The 25,502-nt window shown below is 40.9% G+C and overlaps 1 protein-coding gene across 1 annotated transcript in view; it reads left to right on the forward strand.

Annotated features, from left to right (window-relative positions):
* The first annotated feature begins 426 nt into the window (after window positions 1-426).
* zcchc24 (zinc finger, CCHC domain containing 24) overlaps window positions 427-25,502 on the forward strand; it is a 40,193-nt gene continuing 15,117 nt past the window's right edge. The window contains exons 1-2 of the mRNA XM_085296710.1: window positions 427-1,003; window positions 3,944-4,144. Of these exons, the coding sequence (XP_085152836.1) occupies window positions 764-1,003; window positions 3,944-4,144 (441 nt within the window). The 5' untranslated portion in view covers window positions 427-763. The remainder of the gene's footprint in view (window positions 1,004-3,943; window positions 4,145-25,502) is intronic.

Raw genomic sequence — 25,502 nt, forward strand, 5'->3', positions numbered from 1 at the left:
TAACCTCTCTAGGAAATGAATGCCAGTATCTTCTGGATTCGTGGATATATGCAGGGATTTTTGCCACAAGAGGGAGCCGTTTTTAAGGTTTTCTCCATACTCTGCTGCCTTGAATCTGCGGGTTGGCTGGAAGCTGGGACGTGCTCGACAGAGTGTGCCCCATAGTCCTGATAAGCTGCACAGTTTATTGATTTCTTAACCGCTGGACTAAATGTCTAAAGTTATCCAGGTTTTTCTTTATAGCATATTAATATGTGTTTTCAGAAGGTGGCTGAATGTCATAAAGAATCAGGGAGGCCTGTTTCCACTCAAGAATAGAGAAATAGTAAACCATATATATTAGTAACTTGGTAAATAATAGAATATCTACACCGTCTTTATTACAGCAGTTACTCGGTTGACTCCTGGAACAAACGACGCGCTGATTGGCTGCTGGTCCTCGGTGACGCAGAGCCGCGTTCATTGCATATTCAAAGAGCTTCTCTCTGCCCCGCTGCAATAAAGGCAGATAGCGGACCATGGGGAGCAAGGGAAAACTTTTTATACTGACATGTTAACGCCATGACTTTTGAGTAACACCTAAGTGGGACGAGGCTCCCGGCGTGAGGAGGACAGGGCCTTTTACAGAAAGAAGAAGAAGAAAAGGGAGCACTTGCCATCAGTTTGGGGACGGGGACGGGAAAAAAGCAACATTTGAGACGAGTCCAGCAAAAAAGAAAAAAAAGAAGCGGTGGAAATCCAGTTTGGACATTTGAATGGAAAGATGAGCTTGCTGTCTGCCATAGACACGAGTGCCTCCGTGTACCAGCCGGCTCAACTTCTCAACTGGGTCTATCTCTCCTTACAAGACCCCCACCAGACCAGCGCCTTTGACGCGTTCAGACCCGAACCCAACTCTTCCCACCCGGATCTCAGTTTCAGCAAGACTCCCGCAGCGGCGGATTTGAGCTCTTCCCTGAACTCCAACTATCTCAACAACTTCTTCCAGCTGCAGCGAAATGAGGTGAACTGACGGCATGCTACGTACAAATCCGGGATATCTGAGGTTGTGAGACTGTGGCTGATTTTAGGGAGAGTTGGACGGTGTTAGTGTTGTTTGTCTGAGCAGCAAATGTTTTAGCATGCAGGTTGCAACATAGGCTATTCTGGTATAACCGCCATGATATTTTTAATATGGACAAAAACCTAAAATAGTCCGATGAAATAAACATTTTTGGTGGGGCTACTTTGAATGTAGCTCTATTGCTATGTGCAGATGTAAGTGTTTTACATAATATAAAACGATTGTGTAGGCTTCTGTGTATATGATTGCAATACTAGAAGAGAAAAATACACCAGAAATACTCAGTAAATATGTCACTAACCCATTCATGGATTAAATACTTATGTTAAAATTAAAATTAATGTGCAATCTTTCAAGATCTAAATATCACACAGCTCATTTCCCTCCCCCAGATGACATGATTACACATGAAGAGGTCTGCTTTCAGCATATTTATAAGTTATGGCTCAAAGTTAATGTGGTGAGGAAAAATATGTTTTAATCAGAGAGGCAGGAGATGGAAATAGATCCCCCCCCACCCTCTGCACGCCTCTGTCTGGAGAGAGCAGGCCACTGCAGCCCCTTGCTGAGGTCTGCTGTCTCTGACTCCTTCAAATAGACCAGGTTGTGCAAACAAAATCAGTCCTTGTTTACATATTCTCTATTTTTGTGCCTCCAAGTAATTTTAGGGAACCAACATGCTGATAATGTGTGCACGGTGCAAATCTGATACCCCATAGTGCACTCTGTGCAAAAGTGACCCCTCCATCTCTCCCGCATACAGAAAATGATCACACAGCGTGGGCAGAAAGGCAGTGTTATAATAAATAAAAATACACAGTGAGCAGCGTTGATTGCACTGCAGCCCAGTTTCTTAGATCTCTGTTCAAGTGACGCTATGTGTTGGAAACTTTAGTAGTGGATGGATGGTGTAGTCACCATCTAGAGCCAGTGTTCATTATAATGGTGGCAACCGCAGGGGGCTTTTGAAGTCACTTAACACGTAAAGTCATCTGAAAATGGGGCGTTCGCTTTATACATTACACGCAGTTGTGTAATGCCATGAGAGTATAAAGTGTTTCAAAGTGAGGGAACACACATAGAGTCTGGAAACGGTTTAAGGGGTGGAGGGAGGGGGAGATTTTGCAACTTTCTATACCGGCTAAGCCAAGCAAAACAAACCACTGCAGAGATTTGATGATGAGATGACTAATGCGAAATGTGGTTGTTTTCACGGTGAAGGATCACACAACAGCCTGCTTGGAGTGAAATTGCGATATAGATTAATGAAGTCGCTGTCGACAGGGCACAAGTCGAGCACGCTTATCGCAGATTCGTCTGCTGACAGCTTTGCTCAAAAGCCTCCTTCACAACCCAGTTGCAGGCAGAAAAGCCCCCCTAACATATTTTTACTGTTAATTTAGAAACTATCTGGATTACTCTACCTCTTATCAGTGCACCTTTAAAGTTCCCAGGTGGCACCACAAGCCTGGCCTAAAAACAGCAGTGTTTTATTGACCTCCTGCTGTGTGACACCTCATCACCGGACCTGTGAAAACACTCACAGATGTGCTACACTTGTTCTGCCTGTCTTGGGCACACCGTGGCTGGCCATCCCCTCATCTATTGCCACACGGCACAAAACACACAACCTACCAAGGACTAGTCACTCAGTCACACACGCAAAAATAAACAAACCGTCTCACCCCACCATTAGCAGATGTGTGTGAAATCCGTTTCCTTTGGGCTGACAGTAGGTGGTTTGAAGCCAAACTGAAGAAATGCTCCGAATGTAAACAGAGCAAAGTTTCCTGTTTTTTATTTGTTAAAAATGATTTCGCAAGCTGCAGTAAAACTTAAATGTGTACATTTCCATTTGGAGGAGGGATGCAGTAGTACACAGAGCTGGAACACATGCACCAGATGGGAAACTGAGAAACTACAGAGCTGTAGTGCTTGATTTACAGCAACGACAAGTAATAAATGAACACGGCTCTTAAAGCTGGAGCTGGTTAGCAAGACAATCTTACAGTCTCCAGATAGAGATTTGGCTTTCAGCCCTGGTTAGGTTGCCAAGTGTAAGGTTTCTGTGCCGTGCAACATTTAAAATCAACAGTAACATCATTTCCCAGACACAAGCCTGTGTCCTAAAATGATGCATACCCTTCGGTTATATTAAAGAGTTTATCAGTGGATTTCCACATGCCTACGAACTCTTTGACATCTTTTCTTTTTCTCAAGAGCGGTCACTCGGATATTAAATGTCAGGCCAGATAATTAGTTAGGCTTCTCCTAGGTTAATTACCTGGCTGTATGAATATTTGCTAAAATCAGATTAATTTCACCCAGGGGTCAAATCACGTCTGTCTCTTCTGGACTGCGTTTGAAAAGAGGAAGACATGAACGAAAAGGGAAATAAGGAAAGGCAGGGAGCGCTTTCCCTGTTATTAATATTCAGAGAGCATCTTCTGCGAATTCAGTTGGCCTGGTGGCACGCAACAGTGCATCCTGTGTCTCCGAGCAGACTACAGATTCGGACGGCGGATAGTTTACCACCAGCAGTGCATGGCGTTAATGCTGATGTTCCGCTGGGTGGCCCGGGGAACATGCTTCCCATCTTGTTTACAATGAGTCATACTTTGTCCTGTGTTTCTCTGAGGACATGCGCAGTACTTTTCCAGTTCATGAGCACAGCTGGGCCTCGTGCCAGATGTTCCGAATTTAATGAGCAAAATTATCTTGGAGTTCTTTTTCCGTTTTTTTTGTTTAGTTTTTCTTTACTTTTTGTACAACAGCAAACAGGACAGAGAGCACATTTAGGAACCTGGCGCGTAATCTAAGCATTTCACGAGAAGCAGAGTTTCATGTTAACAACAGGCTGTATCTGGTGTTATTTTTCAGGCCTTAAACAACAACGTGTATAAGAACGTGTCTCCCTATGGCTCCCTGAACAATATTGTGGACGGACTCAACTCCCTGACGGACCATTTCTCAGACCTTTCCCTCTCTTCTGAAACAAGAAAACCGAACAAAAGACCCCCACCCAACTACTTGTGCCACCTGTGCTTCAACAAGGGCCACTATATCAAAGACTGCCCTCAGGTGAGACTGTTAACACACACGTATGACATAATCTAGTCATCAGGTGACACAGATGGCTTATAATCACTGTTAAATCTTTCAGTGTGTCTCATTTGCTTAATCTTGACATTAGACTTCTTCAATGACTTTTTATTTGGTTCATACAAACCAATAATGACACTAAAATCTAAGCTTGCTGCAGTCAGTCACTCTCTCCCTCACTCTTTTTCTTTCTTCCTCTCTTTTTGGATCTGGTCTGACCTACTTGTTAAACAGACTGGCCTCTGTCTTCTGTAGTCATGTGTGTGTGTATGTGTGTGTTTGTCTTGACTGGCAAAACACTGCACAACAAAAAGACTACACGTTATAAGCACATGTTATGTCACGGCCATATTTTTAAACTCCCAAGTCAAAGGTGAAGGGTTTGAATCAGATCATCATGTTGACTGTGTATAAGTAAGTAGTGTAAGTGCCATTTTCTGACATGTAGCCACAGTTTTTATATCCACAGTTGTACATCCACTTAAACTGTCGCTATTACAGCCACAGTTTAAGTGGGAAATTTCAGTGGGAGCTTTCCTGTCTCTGTTTCCCACTGAATCAGCCTGTTATGATGCAGCTTTTTATCCTTTTTTTTTTTTGGCGAGGCACCATGACAAATCCACCTTGAGGTCTAGTATCGAGGTTACTGGGTACCACCAGTGTGTGACAAATGGGGCTCCAGCTGTTGTCAACACCCCTAAACCGTAGCTTGATTTGGAAAAGAAAAGTATTTATATATTTATCCTGCCTGTCTGTCTCTCTGTGAACTATAGCGGAACATAATGTGTGAAAGGAAAAGCTTCGTTTGTAGCTGCTGTAGCAAAATTAAAGTGTATTTTCTAGGACTAGACTGTGAAACTGCTACGGTCTGATCTGTCATTATGTTGTTGTGTAGCAGCTTGTAAAGGCAAAGTCATGGAGTGCCAAGTGAGCTAATTTCATAGGGAGAACACAAAAGCACCTTCCCTTGGAACTGTGGAGTTTCTGAGTTTTTAGTTGGACCTTACACTCCCTCGTCTTTCAGTTGCCTCCCCCGTTTGTCTCCTCTCCCTTTCCCTGGGTGAGGTGCAACAGCCGAACCCCAGCCCTAAGTTTCTTTTGCATGAAAGTGTAATGAGGAGCAGATGTGAGATTAAAATGCTTTGACTCGCTTTATGACATATGATGACTGGTCTCACGAGGTCTGTATAAGACCACTGTAGTGATGAAATATCTCCTGGGCAGCCCCAAACTGCAGTGTGTGGGAATTAGATCATCTGCTCACAACTCTTCCTGGAATTTGGTTTTGTACTATATCATGCAACATGTAACGTTTTACCTTCCATCTTCCTTCAACTAATACTGTACATGTGGATGTGAGCAATGATGAAGTGATACTCGGCGCTGGCACAGGTGCACATTAAACGACTCACAATTTAGTGTCTTTAGTACTAAAACCATATCTGCTGTATATTAAGTTTCACTTTACTGTTTCAAGATGAAAAAAGGCTAAACTGTTCCTTTATTAAATAAAACCCCTTTGACAGCAGGGAGCAGTGAAATGAATCTTTCCATTGTGTATGTCAGAAACACCCTCACCCTACTTCTGGTTTGTATTTCAGCTGTTCGTTAAACTGCCAGCAGTAACTCAGAAAGCAGCAAAGTCTCCAAACAGCCTCAACACCTACCATCTCAGTTATTTAGGACTCTCCTGGGCTTCTCCTCCATAAGCTTACCTTCCATTTGTGCTGCATCATTTACACTATTGCCCTCTCACCTGTCACTGCATGCCTAAGCCAAGGATAGTTCTTCCTTATTTAACCAGCTGAAGATCCGAATAATATATGTGACGCACAAGCGAGAAGAGCTCTTCCTAAGAGTGCTTGCTCGCCAAGTCTGGTGTCATTCTCTAAACAAGAACTCCTCATTCTAAATGATCAGTACTCTGTTTTACATTGTGCAGTCGTGTGTTCGTACTAAGAAAGAGTTTGTCCTGTTCAGAGAGGCTTTGCCAATGAAAACAGAAGCTCTTGCTTCACCGGGTCCTGCAAAGTTTGTCATCCTAGTCCAGCACAGAGTATGTAAAAGCTTCCTCGTCTACTTCCCCTCACCGCCTTTTATTGAGGTGCTTTGCGCAAAGACTGTCAAAGGGTCAAGTAAGTTTCTCCTTTATTTATGATGCTTTCTCTAGCTTTTCTTTATTGTTTTGCTTTTTGAGTATATAGAGGTAGGCCAAAGTGCTAATACATTAATTGAAATTGAAGACCCCCCCCTTTTTTAAAAAAAAGTTTTTACATGTTAATATTGGAAACACAGGCAAGGTTTGTGGTTGTGCTGAGAGATTTATTTTTCAGGAAACTTGTAGCTGAGTGAAAGCCACAGGTCTGGCAGCAGCTGCCCAGTGCTGCCTGTCATGGGGACAGAGGTGTTATGTAAACTGGCTTTTATTTGGGAAAATGACGTCGCTCCCCTAGTTATGAGCAGAATGCCTCTCGCTGCCACGCTCTGGCCCCGCTCCAAGATGTCTTCCACTCGCACTCATGATTTGGTTTTGTTTAGAGGACTAATCCTCTCAACAGCTGGCCCCACCTCTGATTTGAGTGATCAGAGTGATGCAGTGACTGACAGGTTTACCAGAGGTAGAAAGATGAACTCATGGAAAGTTTCTTTGCTGTAATGCAGGTTTATGGGTGGGCGGGGGTGGATCTTGCTGTTGTATGTTTTATGCGTGTCTTTGAGCTACGCTGGACTCTCGACTTACAATCTCTCATTCCTGAACATTATGCAACCCCCTTGTCCAGGATCTTCAGTTAGCACTGCACGCTCTTATGCTTCTGAGAAATGCCAGATTGTTGTTGTTGTTGTTGTCTTTTACTGGGAGAATGCCACAAAAATGTGGTTTCTCATCTCTCATATGAGGTTAACCAAAACTGCTGAACTTTTTGGAGGCATTGTTTGACAGCTTAAAAAAATCACAATCAGCTGATTGAGAACATTTGGTCTTTTTAAGCAACATTCATTATTTTTCAGGAAAGATGCTTTTTATTTATTTTTTTCTTTTTATGAGTTAAATGCAAAGAGGCAGCTGTGGGTCAAGTGGTAAACTTGGTTGTCTACTGACTGCATGGCTGGTGGTTTCTGGCTCCTCTATCTGTCTCAACACTCAGAACCTAAAGCTTTTCCTGCTCCTATGGTAGCTTCTTCTTCAGTGGTGTCCACTCTCAAAATATGCATTCTGATACATATATTTATATATGCATTAAATATGCATTAACACGTTAATTAGTCAGCTTTTGTGGAGTAAAACAGGCTAGCGGTTTGCTCTTGTTTTCACACTTTGTGCTCAGCAGATGTTGCTTTATATCTAACAAACAGATGTGAGCGGTATAGTCTTTTGTTTTAAACGAGAGCTTTTATGCAGCTGTAGCATCAAACCAACTTACATAAGCCTTTGAATTTTCATTGCTTAAATTGCTGATGATGATATAGCCAAAGATGTTGTACAGGTTTGTCTGCAAGAGCACAGTGATCCCTATACAGATCCCTCTTTATCAAGCTTTTTTGTTCCCATTTGGACTGTGTTAGTGCAATGTCTATGTATTTTAAATATTTCCAGCAGAGTATGACAGAAGATAGAATCAAGCCATTTAATTTACCAAAGGCTTTTGCAGAGGATGCTTCACTCTAAAAGCACAGGCACTAACGTTCCCTCTCACGTCTATGGCTGCCAGTCAGTCGGCAGGCATCTCCACTTGCGTATATCTAATGCAAATCACTGCGATGGCATTTACGCCTCACGTGGCGTGAGTTTCAGCAGGAGTTTGTACTTTGTAACAAATGGTCTCCACGATCTCCCGTAAAAGTGGAGACGAGAGTTGACCTTTGAACTAAGGGCGTCCTCGGAGGAGAGGCAAAAGAGCAACGTGTGACTTTCCAGAGTGTGTGCTTTCCCGTCAGCCGTGGTAGTAAACATAATGACTTGTCATTACTGCAGCCTGCTTTGTCTACCATAACAAACATCAGTGGTTTTGACAAAACATATTTGCTTTTAAATTTTCCGGTGCTTGCCTCTGACAGAGCGGCGATCCTTTTCGGATTTGGTTGGCAGTCACGCTGAGAGAATTGTGCAATGTTTTTAATGTTTCAGTTTGTTGTTGTATGTGTGTGTCTGTGGTTTGTCAAAAACACACTGCAAATTTGTAATTTACCAGCGTTACATCACTGCACAGAGTGTTGCTTGTGTGTTTGCTTCACTTTAGGAAAAACAAGTATTTTAGCTCAGCGTGGGAACACCCAATTTCCTGCAGAGTGTAACTCATATTAAAGCCTTAATCGAATCTGATTCAGGTCTTTAGCCGAGTTTCACCTTTCCAGCATGTGTTATCTCTTCCAGTTAATCTGAGCACGAGGATCTAACGTCTGATCTTTTTGGGGGCAATATTTATTTATCCGAGACTTCAAAAAGACGATATTCAGTGCTTTTAGCACTTTTAGCCAAAATTAATTTAACCATTTAACAAGGATGCTAGTTTTTTGGGGGGGTTTACGAGAGGCGGGGCTTTCACGTTTCAGTGGTGGTGTTATTGGTGTGTCAGTTCTAACAGTTAATTTAGAAACTGCTTAGCCTTGTTTGTGCAACTCTGCAGTGCTAAAACAAGAGACTTCATTACATTCTGCTGGTTATGATAGTTTAATCAACACTTCTGCCTTGCAATCCCAAAAATCTGATCATCCCTAAGACTCTCTCAGACATATTATAGCCACTATAATTAGCCCATTTACCCTTTCTATTTCCCTTATAGATTTTATGAGCTGATAATTTAATTTTGTAAGAGATTTTAATGTAATTTAAATTCCAAGTGCATCAAAACTACACAGATGAATAATTTTGGGTCTGTGTCACCAGAAACAACAATAGATGGAGTGAATGGGGCTGTTGCTCGCTCCTGTTTATTTTATTCCTCTATGTGGCAAATTTTACAAGGGTTGAATAGAAAGCAGTCCTCTGATCACAGTCACAACTTCATTTGGTCTTTCAAAGATTCACTTTTAACCAGTTAGCATTTTTTCAGGGGACAGTCCCCTGGATACATCCTGAAAGACGTATTGCAGCGGGAGTTCTTGTGGTTGGAACAAGCACAAAGGTGTGGGCTGCCTTAAATAAGATCCAGAAAAAAACAGCTGCTAGTGTAAAACAGCCCAATGGTGGCGAGACCTAAAAGGCTCAAAAGTGTGGCTGCACTTCGCTAGAAATAATACTGCCAAAACTGCAACAAGTCCTTTGCATGTTTGGCAAATCTTGTGCACATAGTGTGGCTTTTTCTGTCAGAGCTGTGGGTATGAATATTAACATAAAAGTGTCAGAATAATAGGATGCTGTCACTTCAACAGACTGTTGAAGCCACCAATATAAAGTGTCCCACATATTTAAAGGGCTCTGCACTCCAGCTTCCTATTAAAATTCAACTTTTTCAGTCAGCAGTAAGAAATTCAAGCACAGTCTAAATTCTGGTGTCATGTGCGACTTGTATCTCATATTAACAGTGCCGTCTTAAACCTTTGGCAAAACATTTTGCAACTCTTGTGTTGGAAACATGCTGCGAAATTGTCTAAACTAGCTTTCTATCCTTCCTTGCTATTCAGCCCAGTGCTGATTATTCACTAGTCCAGCAGATTATGTGAGCTTAATGTAGCTGGAGACGTTTGCAGTCTCCCTGGAGGCTAATGTTCCTGGGAGGAGAAAGAACCTACATCTGTCTTTTTGCTTTTCTAATCTATGTTTAACCCACTCTTTCCTGAGTTGAAATATATATATATTTTTAATGAAATACCAGTTTATTGATTTATTCAACATTTGTCATGAGAAAGAGTTTCACATTTTACCCCCACGATGCCCCAGGGGCAGGTTCTGACACGGCTGCACTTATTTTGCTGGGGCAGGGAGGCAGTTTGGATGTGTCACTGTCATGCCATTCAGCACTATTGTGTTTGTCTGGCACAGAGAGGGCATAGTCTGAAAGCTTGAGAAGGGCATAAGAGCCGAGAGACAGCGGACCAGTGAAAGGGGAGCAAGGGCACTTCCTCTAAACGGAAATCAAAGTTAAAAGAATGATAAAAGTGTGGTTTCCTGCCAGCTGGTTTGCGTTCTGTCCAGAAATCCCATTGTTCCTCTCAGTTTTTGCTGAGTCAACAATCACACCACTTCCTGTTTTGGTAACTGTGACACTTAAAACCCGATCTCTGGGACTCCAGCATGCTGTTACATTTGCCGCAGATAGATAAACTCACAGCTGTTTGCAGATTAAATGCTGAAATATGGACGAAGACACGGTGCACCATCTGCTCGCTTTTAGGTGAAGCTAAGCTGCCGTAAAGTCCCTCAGCTTTCTCGCTGGGAAGAGATTATGCACGTTGTGTCATTTGATTAGTCCTCCTTTTCATGCTCAGATGAAGGCTACACAGTCTAAGTGATGTTAGAGGGCTCATTTAGCTTATTTTTGGATAGTTTCTTATGTAACACTTTTTCCATCACGTTGCTGAGCCAGCACTGTAAAATGGAGGCTTCAGATAATAAAAGAAAATAAACAATAATGTGTTCGGAGCTCTTGCTCATCACACTGCTTTATGTAATTGTGTTTTTGCAGCATGAGGGAAAACAGGTCAGCACTCATTTTGGAACCAAGTTTCAGTATCTGTTATGTTATTGTACTAGAGTGAAAAATCCTTTGTAAAATGTGCAGTTTTACCTCTCTACTGTTTAACAGATGGTACTGAATATATTGCAAAATATATACATGGTGGCTATGACAGTAGTCAAGACAGTGTTACGGTTTTTCAGCCCCATAATGAGGCCTCGGGAACTCGGGAACAGGATGGTTCACTTTTCACTCAGAGAGAAAGGAGGAATCAGAGGGTCAAAGGTCACATTTTCACTACAGCATGATGTCCTGTTAGCAGACAAGGGCCAAAAGCTCTGTTAGCTCATACTACTCATATTCTTAGGAGTTGTAGTAACACAGATTTATCCAACATCAATTTATACTCAATAATCCATAACAACATAAAAAAGTCGATTTTGTTCTTCTGTGCTTGAAAATGCTAGTTTTGCTATTTTCTTTTATTTCCTGTTTTTTACAGTATTGGTAATATACTTTGTTTATCTTTGGGGTTTGACTTGTTGGTTAAACAAAGGAAAGCATTTCAAGATGCAGCCTTGTGCTCTTCCCTGTAGAAATTGTCATAGACTCTTCTCATTGGTTAATACACCATGTAGTGTGTGCGAGTCACTTACAGTGATGCTTAATAGCTATTTTGATGTTAAAATTGTGTGATTAGGTTCATTTGGATTAATTTACAGGCTCAAAGACAGATGTGAAACCCACTTTGTACAGGTAATTTAAATGATGCACCAACAAGCTATTTAACCGTGGTCTTATCTCTCTCTGCTTTATCTCGTTAGTGAGCTGAGAAAGCCATTAAAACCTACCTCAATAAAATATCCACGTCATACTGACTTTGGCATTTGTTTTAATTAATTGCTCCTAATTGAGACGATTCATATGGAAAAAAAAGAAACAACAATTTTTTTTTTCTAAGACTAGGCTGAAGGAGGGGACGGACAAGCAGATGGACGGACAGAGACGCTGTGAGGCTGCAAGTGCTGGCACACTGGACTGAGTTTGGTGTCAAGAGATCAGGGACTGACACTGCTAGCTTTGTATCACACTTGAATGGGCACCTTAGGGAGAGACCGTGGTTCTGAATGGGAGCTATTGGGGAAAACCCTAGCGGTGGGAATGGAGGCTGGTAATTAAGGCAGTCATTGTGTGTCTGTAGGATATGCTAGACGGAGAGGTCAGGAAGGCAGGCCTGTATTGTTCGCCCAGCAGGGCCCTCACTTCATCAGAGTAGTGCGTCAGACTCAAGTATGTTTGGAGAGAGCCTTGAATCTTACAGAGAAGAAAAAAGGAGTACAACAACAAACCACACACAACGAGTCCTATATAGTCTGTTTGTCTATATGTCAACACTTAGGGGCCTCTTCTGTGGTTTTCATTTTCTGACTGTTTTTTGCTCTCTGTGTCATGAAGTTTGGGAGGCTATCCAGAAGCTGCAGCCTTGCCAGGGATCAGGACAGTGTTTGCAGATTAAACTAGAGTTGCGCTCAATAATGGGAAGCCATAGTGGTGTGTGTGTGTGTGCATGCATGTGTGCGTGTGCATCATTAGTAAGTTTTAAAAAATGTTTTGCACAAGGTAAAACGAATCAAAAAGATTAAAATAAGAATATAAAGTCACGTGAAGACATAGAGGGGTTATAGCTTCAGAAAGCATGACCTCTAAATAACATTACGTCAGTTATAATATCAGAGATCTGTAATAAATTAAGCATAAAATATAACATGGTGGTTTAATGCTTTTTAATTTATATTTTTAAAAAAACACAATAAAAGCTTCACATCCCTTCAGTATGTGTTACTGAATATAATAAAGATATAAGTTGTTGTATGTTGTTTATTAAAGTAAGAAACCAGGTGAAAAATCATCATCACAAAAAATTAGAAGCTGTATTTTTTTTTAATAATGATTATTTAGTGCACTGATGGACCTCAAATAGCATGAGAAACAAATATGAATCCTCACATATGAGCAGGTAATATGGGTCAACTAATCAGGCTGCTCGAAATATGAAAGTAGTCAAAACAGATATAAAAGAGGACACGGGTTTCTAGGGTATGAAGAACTATGTTTCTGCTCGATTTACTTACTTTTTACCCCTTGTTTACTTATAGATCCAAGGTCTTTACTTTAAAAAATAATCCACATTTCATTTGGAAACTGTCTCTCTCGCCTCTCGCTATCAGTATGTGCTACCCTGTAGTGTGCTGAGACGTTTCTGGCAGGGATGAGGGCTGGGGGAGGTGCGCTATGGGAATGTTTTTACAGGGTGACCCCTGATCTTCCTTCCAGTCACAGCAAAGGCTCCGAAAAGGCCTTGTGTCTCTGTCTCTTCTTTAACACACGCTCAGTCAGGTTAGCAAAGCGAAAGACTGGGAGCGAGTGCAGACTCCCTGCTAAACAGATAAGGCTTATCAGGGATGTGTGGTGTCAGATGGATTTTTTTCTGTTTCATAGCAGACATTAAAAAGCTGTGCCTCTGTGAACAAAGCACACAAACAAAAAACAGTCAAGATATTTTAGTTTTGAGAAGTTATATTGGAAAGAGCCTTTCATAGTCAGAGCATTTAGAAACCATATAGGGCCATAGGTCCAATATAGCATTGCCACCAAGTGACGCTGAGATTAGCAACACACGTGTACGGTATATCCGGCAGAGTGACTCTCAAAAATACAGTCTGCAGAGGGACATGCAAACAAATCCTGCTACGTACAGCAAATGCAGGTGACACATGCAGCATATGCACAGACAGCAGTAGCAAGAACCTCCTCCTGCAAGCAGAAGACAATATTTTGTGCACCTCTGTATGCACCAGTGTGCGACCCAACCTGCTCTTGTCATTCACAGACTGGTAATATAACGCTGCTGTGCAGCTGCACAGCTTGTTGAGTGTTGCGGGGCTGTGGCTACGTCCAAGGCTAGCAGAGGGTAAAGAGGAAATTCACACCTGTGGCCTCACTTATCAAAAGCCCTTAACGCCTAGTAAATATGGCATATGTAAGTTTAGGAGTAGGGTAAAGTTATATTATGTGTGTGAAATGAGGAGTCTTGCATGTCAAGCAGATGTGTTGATGATCCTGCACCATTGGCTTGAAGCGGACAGATCCCAAAGCCCAGTTGGCTTGTTCTTGTGTTTTCTATGAACTAAGCATGAAGAAAGAGAAAAAGCACCCTGTCAAAACCATCAGCTTTAAAACAACAGCGTGTTACTCGTATAACTCAAAACATCAACATGCTTGGCTATCAGGGGTATTCATTAGTCATCCAGCAACATGTCACTGAGATCCTTTGGCCGATTAGTTGTGGAAATCTAGGAATCTGGGAATGGGGTTTTGGCAGAGAGCACGCTGGCATCATGATATGCCTCTGCAGCTGTCTTGAACACGAATGACATGGGTCTGCTCCTAAGGAGAACAGTTTGGACATGCATATGCACAAGTATCCACAAACATGCTATATTATGCCTTAAGTCGCTGTAGCGACTAAAGGAAGCGTGAAGTTTAGAGTAAAATTTCATGTTGTGTGGGAGATTTTACCATTGAACTGCTTACCACAACATAACCTCCTCCTCCGCTTTATCAAAGCAATCACAAATTGCAGGTCATTGAATGTAATTTGCAAGCAATAACATTATTAGAGATGACTAAGCCGAGATTTGTTACGATCTGTATCAACAGATCAGAATATCATGCTTCCGACTTTGCCAATTTGGTTTCACAATACAGTTACTGAGGGCTTAATTGCCTCTGCAACTAAATTATGTTTTAGGATCCTTCTGCTAAGTTAAGCCACTCACAAAAATATGTTGTTCAAAGGCTGAAAAACATGAATGTCTGCAGGTAATTTAAAAAACAAAACAAAAAGCTAATCTAGTTTGTCCTGTGAAAGATGCTCTCCTGTGGGGATGTTTTTTATGATGCCATATTTTTATTGCTGCCTGTATTTCATTGTTTTAGTTTTTTATTATTTTAAAGAGACAAATGTAAGTAGAATTGAAAACACAATCATTTTACAATCTAGTATATTGTTCATGTTCAAATGTGTCAAGAATTTCTTGGTGGGCAGTGATGACATTTCAAAATCCAAAACACCTCAGCTTTTGCTTTCTGGAAAAGTCTCAGCAGTTATCTACATGACTGCAAGCTGTGGGATGTTTTATATTTGGTGCAGCTGTCTTGATTTACCTTTTTCCCTGTGTGATATGTCAGCTTGTCATAGAACAGACTAAACATAAGCAAAATACCTTGTAGTGTTACGGGACTTCTCAAGAAAATGTGAGAAAATGTTAAATCAAGGTACTTGTTCTGTTTTAAGATTATATTATAAAAAGCAGCTTTCGTGTGTCTTCTGTGCTTCGCTCTCTTCCAGTAGGAACACACACGTACAGTGCAGAAGTCTACAAAAACACACACGGATAGACACACACACACACAGTGCTCACACAGTTACTCTGCCAAAGCAGAGGCCATTTCCAAGAATGAACTATTCTGGCGCCTCCACGGGTCTCGAAATGGACTTGTGGTTATATTTTAAAACAGTTGGAGTGGCTCTCCTCTCAAATTTTTCCCTGGATATGACGGTAACAAACGCATTTATGACAATTTTGGCGGTTAAACCCTGAAACCCCTTAAGAGCAGTGTCACCATCTCACACTTGAAAATATTCAGCATCTAGTCATTTTAAATGCATTGCTGTCCACCTTATATAGACTGCACTGCTGATATAGATTTTTTTAAACTGTTCCTGGTCGATGTGGGGTTATGATCCTTTAAAATAGCCGTGGATTTGATTATAGCCGAGCACTTGGTTGTGTATCAACATGGTTATGGCTCCTTTCCACATACCACATGTTTCACTTTCCTCCGTCCTCTGCTGTCTTTGCTGCTTTCCTCACACTTCACACTTGAAGGTGAGTAAGCGAGGCAAAAGACCCTATGACAACACAAATGCCTCCTAGGGCCTATTTAGACCTCGAAACACCAGGATGTGCTATTGTGAGTAAACCCCTTTTTATAGTGTAGTGAATGGTGAGGGTATATCCGAATAGCTGAAATAAAGAGCTTGTAGAATATGAAACCTTTTTAAGAATAGCACTGTGACCCACATGGGTGCAGAGCAGGTTTAGATGAGTGCTAGTTGAGTGGCTGATGACTGTGATGGTAAACTTGGAGAAGTCATATCTAGTGAGCTCACATACCTTTTGCTAACTTAGTTATGCTAGAAGCTATGTTAGAAAACACATTGTTGCTTTGTCAGCAACTTTATATTCAAGTGCAAATGTTTTATTTGAATATGCAGTCTGATTAAGATTGAGATCTAGTTTTCAGTAGCGACCTGTGTACAAAAAACATATAAAAATTGAGACAGACAGACACATAATAAAATTATACATTATACATCATCACAAATTAATAATAACATGTGCAGAAGTAGCGTCCTAATTTTTGTAACACATTGTATTTATAGGCAGCGAAGTATTTAAAACCAGTTTATTTAAAATTCAATGTACATCAAAGGTTTAAAACAATCATCTTTTAATTGTTAGATTCAGTTCAGTTATATTTATATAGCAGCAAAACACAAAAATAGTCACCTCAAAGCCTTATATTCTAAGATAAAGACCCTACAATAATACTGAGAAATCAGACGGCCCCCTATGAGCAAGCAATTGGCGACTGTGGGAAGGAAAAACTCTCTTTTAACAGGAAGAAACCTCACACTCCTCACAGCGTTACTGGAGGTCAAGGCAAGGCCACCTAGATTAGGTATCTGGTCAGACGCCATCTAAAATTTTTAGGATTTTTAGGACCGAGTATGATAACCTCAGTTTTATGTGAATTTAAAAGTAGGAAATTGGAAATAGATAAAGCTGGGTGTCATCTGCATAGCAATGTAAATATATGCTATGCTTTCTCCTAATAGTGCCTAACATCCGTATATTTGCATTTTTTCACCCAGCTCTAGGTAGCTTATTGGAAAAAAATGCTGTAACAGCAGCTGTTCTCTTGTTGCTATAAGTACAGTGAATGAGGTACCCAAGTAACCTATTAGTAAATGAAGAAATCGCTGTACGCATGCCTGTCTTAACAACTGTCTAACATCCGATCTATGATCTACAAACTTGTATTTCTTTGTGTATTTCTAGGGACCTGATTAAATTCAGTGCTGGGTTTCAGGTTGTTCAGATGCGTTGGTTTCATTGTCAGAATCTTTTCTGCTCAGCAATAAATGGGTAAATCTTTTATATCGTAATCAAAGGCAGATGTATGCTGATGTCCCAGTTCAGATAGTATTGTGGCTACTGCAACCCCTAGGCTGCAGTGAATAGTATGTGGACGATTCATGGAGCAGGTGTTGTCTGATAAAAATCCAGATTAGACTTTTGTTTCTGGGGTAAAAAGAAGGTAAAAAGAAATTGAATTTCTTGGCAATAATTTCATGGTTCAGACTTTTAAGGGCTAAACGGCATTAGCTGTTTAAGGAACAGTTTTTTCTCTTGGTGTAGCCCTTTACAAATTGAGATGGGAAAATTTTATTTCAGAGAAATGAAATAAAAAATGCATTTGTATTATCAGATTATTATTAATTTAGCCATTGTGCGTGTTTACTTACAGATGCTTTTATTCTGAAAAGCAGTTTCTAAAACCCACCCACGTGTTTATCCCACACCACTTTGAGCTTACATAACCCTGAGACAGAACCACACAAACAAATGAAAAAAGTCTCCAATAGTAAAAAAAACTTCTGATCAAACAAATCAAGCTGATTAACAATAACAAATCAGAAGACTGAATGAGAATGTTGGAACCAACTATTATATGCTTCTTTGCATCATTGTGTAGGTTTGTAATTTCATGCATTGTGTTTCAATAAATTATATATATATAATGATTTTAATCCATTGTATGTAACTTATATAATATCAAATTTGGCACAAACAAAATTAACAAAAAAAGGAGAGAAGGGAGAAACAATGGCAGCCAAGGTTTAATATGCATCATCAGAAGGACAACTTATTATCTGTAACAGTTTCATTAATGATCCGAACCCTCTGATTTGTGAGCCAGCAAACACAACCTTATTGTCATAATGTGTTTGTGTTAACTTGTTTTTCAGGATGACCATATGCACGGGTTTACATGCTTGGTGGCATAAGAAGTTTGAGTGAACCAAAGTGTATCCGACTGAAGTTAGGTGCCCTACATGATGTGTAATGCTGTGGTTTATATTTAGAGACAGCTGTAGAAGATAAGAATGCTTATTTCAGCAGTTGTAGATGTGGGGCTGTGAAACTACGATGTCGTTACTAGGCAGATACAAGCCCCTGTGATTATACTCAACAAAGCATTACTAAGGTTGTTTTGCTTGAAATTTTCCACTAAATATCTGCCTCAAAAGTCACACGTGCACTTTCGTTGAGTAAACTCAGTATATTACAAGCTTGATTATTGGCTCTTTGGCATGAGGAATGCTAAATTAAGTGAAAGGTGGATTCATAGTGAAAAATTCTATCTTCATATAGGCTAACAACAAGCTTTCTTTTGTGGTGTAACAGCTTCAACAGCAAAACCCGGGTGTAGTTTGAGGTGTATACACAGTGAAGTACATAACCATCAAAGTGTGAGGTTTTGTGTTTGAAGGCTCCATGAATGACATTTTAAAAATGTTGGCTGTACTGAAAATAGTCAGACCCCATGATTAATAGATATCTGTTGAGGAAATATTTCCTTGTCATGTTTAGGTGAAGAATCGGGCACGATTGATCCTTTGATCTTGCTTGATGTTTCACAGAGGAGAACCAGTTCTCAGGTTTAAACCACATCCAGGTTCCTGCCTCCCTCCTCCCCCCTGCAGCAAGCTTTCATCAAACCACTGAGACTAGCACGCTAACTGAAACCACATTAAAGCAATTAGAAGTCTTATCAGAAATGCTACGCTTAATGACCAAACCAAACAAAAACCCTGAAAGACTCAAAGCAAACATTGTGGACTGAACCCCATCCGCTGTATCTGTAAATCTATCTCTTTCTGAGCTCCAGCCAAACTAAATAGAGATCCTGAGACGAGGACACAAGAGCAGACACACATGCAGACATATGGGCACGGACACACTCGCGCTCGGATCTGGTCTTCTCTGTTGCTCGCTGAACGATGTCCTGTGGGATGCGGAGAAGGCAGAGCGGGGCTTGAGCTCCTCCGCTGCTCCTTTGTTTACACTGATGGTTTCCAGATGCTAGGTAGTGATCGGAGCGCTACGGAACGCTGGGGAGCAGCCCAGCAGTTTAGGGTCTGTGCCAACAAGCTGGGATTAAGGCAGCTTTAACTTTGATACTTGAAAAAAAATCACAGCTTTGTTTTGTAATAATTTTGCAATTGTTTCCAATGAATGACAGAGTTTTTCTTATAAAATTTAATTATAAATTATTATAAATTATTCCTTTGCATGTGGCAGTCATAAATGTACATGCTGTTGTCTTCACTGAATTGGAGGGGGGGGGGACATGCAACATACAATGACGTCTTAGGTCATTAAGTGTAATTATTAGTCACAATATGTACACTTGGATTAATTGCATCTGACTGTAATTAACATATTTGTTTTACTCGGTAATTTGACTGCATGTTTCTTTAAACAGGCTCCAGCCAGGCGTTTCTTCTGATGCTGATTGCAAAGAGAGATTTTGCACCCTATAATTTTCCTCTACTTGTTTTTCTGGGGCAGCCTGAGTATATTGTCTGTATTCTATGTTGCCTTATTCGGGGAGGGGGGGGGATTGTTTTCATAAACAGAGGTGCATTGTGCCCGAGGGAGGGCAAATTTATCACTTAAACACCTGTTCCTCCCGTCACTTTGAGCCACTTTTCCTTACAGGCATTATAAAGAGACAGCTGCACCAGCAAAGGAGCGAGAGAGAGGTGAGAAAGATTGCAGGAGGGGGGGGGAGAGAAAGAGAGAGAGAGAGGGAGAGATGCACGGAAAACAGTGGCTGTATTTAGAGCTTGTAGTGCATGGTGGGATTGATAAACAGTTCCCATAATGCACCTGACTGAGGTTCTGGCATGAAGTCGTGGCTGTTTAGTCCAGCAGCGGAAACAGCCAATAAAAAAATGCTTGTTCTGTGTGCAGTGGGACACAGCTGAGGTGGGGACAGTGTCATTCTTGTGAGAGTCTTGGAGCAGTGGCCATCTGCACGCCCTCACTTGGCTCTGAGTTCTGACTGACATGGTGACGACTGCATCCTCAGATCTTTATTCTTTAGTTGCTGTGATGTTAAACAATGCGGGTAGTGATGGTGGAAGCAGATGAAATGGTTTAACTAAGACATGGGGAAGTGAGACGAGTCAAAGAGTGCCGCTCTGATTTCCTTCTTTGTTTTTCTAGGTACATGTGGATAGAAATACCACTTGAGAAAATGCAGCGTGTGAAAGTATGAAGCTTTAACTGAATAGTTTCCATGTTTCACATATGACTTGCTTTGATGTGGTCAGCCCAAACCCAATGGCGCAAAAACACTGTTTTGTCAGAATTATTTTCATCCGAGGAACCCGACAAATGTTTTTCTTTTCTTCCTCTTCTGGTGTGGTTTTTACAAACAACCTTAGGCTCTTCCTTTTAAATGTGAAAGGGAAGCTTATGTTATGAATCACTGACCTGTCTGCATCTCGGGGATCATTTTAACTTTGTGGTGTGTTAATGGTATCATCAAATCATACCAAAGAATCTCACACAATGAACTTCCTTGGAAGGGAGAAACTTAGCTTTGTTTGTTTGCTTCTATGTTTTAAGATTTATGTTAGATAATCATTACCTATTAAAACAATAGCTGATAACTTGAGATGCACCAACTGTGAAATTACAGTACTGTGCAAAATTCTTTAGACTCATTTCTTTATATTTTGCTTGGAAAGTTAAAAACAGGCGGAGCAGTTGATTGAAACATGTGCAGACATAAGTGTAAATACAGTATATTAAACAATCTTCTCCTTCTGGAGAAGGAAGCAAAATATAAAGAAATAAGGGGTCACTTGTCACAGTTGCACTGTATTTGCTGTATTACTGAAAACGAAGTGCATTTGAGCAGATCTAAATTCAGAAATAGAGTTCTTACACATTTTTCCAAATTTGTTTTCTCAACTAAATCTCCTTCACCGAAGCCTGACTGATATATCAGTGAGGCCAATATATCAGCTGATATTAGCTATTTAACAATATATTAGTATTGAGATTTATGACGACTGATAAATATAAATTTAAGAAGTAAAGAAGAGATAGAAGAAACACCCTTTAACCATGTTACAAATATTGATGTTGCGTAGTTTGTCCACCAGGGGGCACTCTGCAACGTCCTTCTTGGGAACACGTGTTTGGAACGCCACTCGACTCAACTCAGGTTTTAGGGTTTACTTTTTTAGTACCTGCTCTATCGGGGTTCCAAGCGAGCCGAGTCTCTGTTTTGTTGTTTGTGTCGCGTAAAAATGACGTCACTGGACCTTCAGCTGGGTTGCCATAACAACCCCAAGCACATTGAGGGGGTACTCAAATTTAATGGAAAATGACCAAAAGTGAGTAGAGTCAAGATGACCTGAGCCGATCCGAGAAGCTACTAGTGGAAGCGAGGCTAAATACAACAACCACATCTGAGAATAAACAAGTCATTCTGGATATAAAACAAGATTACTTTTAAATTGGATTGCCTTGTCATAGTAAGGACTCATAGTTTGCTACTTATAACAAATATTTGGGATGTCAGTTTCTGTTTTGTGCGTCTGGAAAAAAAATATCGGCCCATATGTAGGCTTTTTAATGCACTAAATATCGGTATCGGTCACAGTAGAATCTGTCAGTCGCTGAAGTAAAGAACAAACTTTAAGTCTTGTTCACATATAAAGGAATTTGCTCGTTGTCACCTATCACTTTTTACAAACAATAACAACACTGGTTGTTATTTCAGGTTATGGCTGTTTTGTAACCTTCTTTCATACTTCCCACCCTGCCATATGTCGTACAGCAGTATTTTGTGCTCTTCAGTATCTCAGCTCAGTTGAAACTAGTTTAACTCAGTGCTCTTTTTGCTTTGCTTTAATGAATATTTCACCTGTCATTCAAACTGCTGAATTTTGATATTTTGTGGTCTCTCGTTGCTCGCTGCTATAGTTTCTTACTCTCTAGTTAAGCCGTTGTCTGCGGACTGATAATATAGGAAATCCAACTCAAGGTTAATGTCTCCTCCAATATGTTGAGAAAGTACGAAATCGCCACAACCTTGAAAGGAGACGTCTTTAGCATGATTCCTTTTTATGTTTGGTTTGGGAAGGACGTCTAATATTAAGTCTGGTGTCTGTCCACTCCCCATTGCTCTCAGCAAGGAATGTAAGATCAACACGAATGCAAGGTCAACTTTAGGCTTCAGACGGTGGTCAGGACCACATTTTTCCAGCGGTCAGTAATATAAGACATCTTTTAGAGATTTACAATGGATCAGAATTTCAGGATGGTTTTGTGGCACAATGGTATTCAAACTGCAATTTCAGAGTCAGATGCCTGGGCTGCATACCTCTCTCCATTTCACAGTATTACCTGATTTACCCAGAAATTTTAAGACGTCTCATTAAATGTAGTCTAGACTGTGATTTCTTACTTAAAAACACCTCTTAAAATGCAGCAATGTGCCAGTAATTGTGCATCAGATCCATAATATTGTTCTCTCTGTTCAACTAACGCGTGTGGAAGTGGCAGAACATTGGCGCAGCGGTTAGCACTGTCACCTCTCAGCAACAGGGTTTGAACCACCTGACCTTTCAGTGTGGAGTCTGGATGTTCTTGCATGTGTCTGCGTGTCCTCCCGTATTCTACATCCATGCATGTTAGGTTAATTAGACACTATAAATTGGCCTAAGCTGTGTTAGCCCTGTGAGGGACCTATGTCTTCTACCGGTAGTATAGGCTTTACCCTCCACGCCCCCAAATTGGATATGTGTTTAACAAAATGAATGTACGTGTCTTTAAAAATCATAAAATCAGCTCCCCCCTGAGAATTCTCTCTGCATTTCTCCACATGATAACAAGTCGAGTCCACCATAGTTTTGGCCAGCACTGCAGTGGTTAGTTAACGCCGTTTTGTTCCCCCCATCTCTCTCTCGCCCTCTCTCAGTCACTGAAATGTATGGCCTAATTGAAAGCAGAGGAGCAATTTTACGACAGCCCTCAGTGTTTCTCATGTTGCCCTTGCGGAGACCATCTGCTTTGGATTTAGATTTCCACCCTCCTTCTCCTCCTCCTCCGCTCCTTCTCTCAGTTTTTTCTTCCGTTTTTCCACCCTCCTTTGAGGGACTGAATTGAGGGTCTCTCCAAAAAATCATGGGGCTTGTGGTTATTTGTCCACTTTCCTTCTTTTCCATCAAGTTTTTTTTTTTGACCAGCAGGTTTTCAGGAGACAGAGGCCGCTTCGAATTCAACTGTGACGTCAGCTCCAGTGCTGATCTCGGTCTCTTGCGTGCCATTTTTTGTCTCCCTCTTTGTTTTACTGTGTCTTGCACAGCTCTGTTTATTCCATTTAATGCACTTTGTGTGCTCATTAATTCTGTGATATTAGCCAAAGAATGATCTGTGCTCTTGTAGCAGAGCGAAACACTTGAGTGGGAGTAATGCAGGAAACCGAGACTTTCCAGTTACGTCTCGAGAGTGTATGAAAACCTGTGTGTGTGGAATTTGCCGAGAGTGTATGTGTGTCTGTGCCGGGGTGTTAAAGGGAACAAGAAGAGGAAAAAGCATTAAATTAGGGCTTGCTTGTGCCTGTGTGTGGCCATGTTTTGTGTCAGAGAAAGTGGGTATCACGTGTGCATGCTTGGTTTAACAGTGTGTGTGTGTGTATGTGCTCTGATCTGGACAAGAGGAGGATATGGTAAACTAGCTGTTGTTATGGAGCATCGCTGCCTTGTCTAAGGCCACTGTCTTCCACACACACACACACACACACACACACACACACGCACTGACCCTTATCTCAACACACAGGGCTATAGCCTTGCGAACTTAAACAAACACTAAGTAATATGACAAACACTGCTTGCAGCCTCCTAGCACAGATCCCCATAGGCCCATTTGCCGTTTCAAGCCCTTGTTTCCACTTGACGGACACCTAAAATGCTCTAAATTGGTCAGATATGTCCATTTAGCTCTTAACTTGTCACAAGCTTGAATGGTTTCAACTGTAGAGAGCAACGGAAAACAAAACACATCCTCCTGTGCAGGCTCATCTCCAGAGCGTTGCGTGGTGTGATGACGCAATTCCATTAAATTAGTCATTGTATTGTGTCTGCTGTGGACAGTTTGTAAATGTTGTTTTAAAAGATTATTTTCCTGGAAATGAAGCTTAACTAAAACATTTTTGCTCAGTCATTAGTGTTTACATCTGTGAAAACCGATGTAAATAGAAGGACAGGTCCTGTATGTATGGAAGAAACACAGCGCCTAATTCATTAATTAAACTCGTTCTTCGTCTAAGACCACCATGAGAGGCGGGCGAGTTACAATGGGCTGACAGCAGCTGACCACAATGTGAGTAATACTCAGATTTATGACTTCAAATGTCCAAATAAATTCTGCAGTACTTTGCAGTTGCACAAAACTGAATTTCAGACTGTGTGGAAGGCAGATGTGATGAGAAATTGGTTCATTCACTGCTTTTTCACTCACTTTTTGCTCTTTTATCAACTTGATGTCCATATTGTTGGACAGACGCAAGTTTCTTTGGTCATTTATTTGTGTGTAATTAATTTTCTAATGAGAGGCTGAAAGGCAGAAGAAAACAAAAGCACTGAGATTTGAAGGACAGAGCTGATTGGTTTGCAGAAGGAATTGATGTGAAAATGATTGGACCAGAGTATTGACTGCAGAATTAAGTTTGACAGTGTGGGCAAGTGGAAGTCATGTAAAGAATAGGCTTCATCATATACAAAACAAAAACAAGTTTTTTTCATTGCAAAGTATTATTTTTGTAAATGACGACTAAACTCTGGAAGTCACAGGATCTACTCTGTCACTGGAAATGGGTACAGAATATGAACTGAAAATGAGCTGCTATACACTTGCCTTCACCTACCAAACAAAATGTTAGCATGTGGCTTTGAGTGTGCATGCGACTATTTGCCTTCGCCGTTGTGCACGTGATGCACATGCATGAGAATGCTGATAAATTGGCTAATTCTTGACTGACTGATCCATCAGTGCATCGATTTTATTGTACACAGGTCCAAAACTAATAATTTTATTACTGATTTTTATTCATATTAATTAGGGCTGTGCGAAATGACCAAAATCTCAGATCCCCGATATAAGACATTTATCATCCTGACAACGATATAAATCCCAAAAATGTAATATTTTCTGTAAATTCTGTGAATCTCGGGCAAGTCGACTTGCTTGAACTTTTTCCAGCTGGGCGTCCTGCACCTGGAGTCGACTGTTTTAACCGATGCCTGAAACTATATTTTTAGCCATAGGTTGTAACGGCCGCCGTTTTCTTTGTATTTATTACACGGCGTGCTGTGGGGAAAAGCCTGTTCTAACGTTTGAGTTTAAGGTTTCTTTTTTAGCACCTAACGGCTCGTTTTTGATTCTCATCCGTAAGCACTCTGCATACTCTTTCGCGTGATTCAGTTTATTTTGAAAAGTCTCAAC

The sequence above is a fragment of the Mchenga conophoros genome, linkage group LG13, assembly GCF_057382185.1.
Source record: "Mchenga conophoros isolate Kocher_MC1m ecotype Shallow Benthic linkage group LG13, M_conophoros_male_GT1.1, whole genome shotgun sequence".
In the NCBI taxonomy this organism is placed as follows: Eukaryota; Metazoa; Chordata; class Actinopteri; order Cichliformes; family Cichlidae; genus Mchenga; species Mchenga conophoros.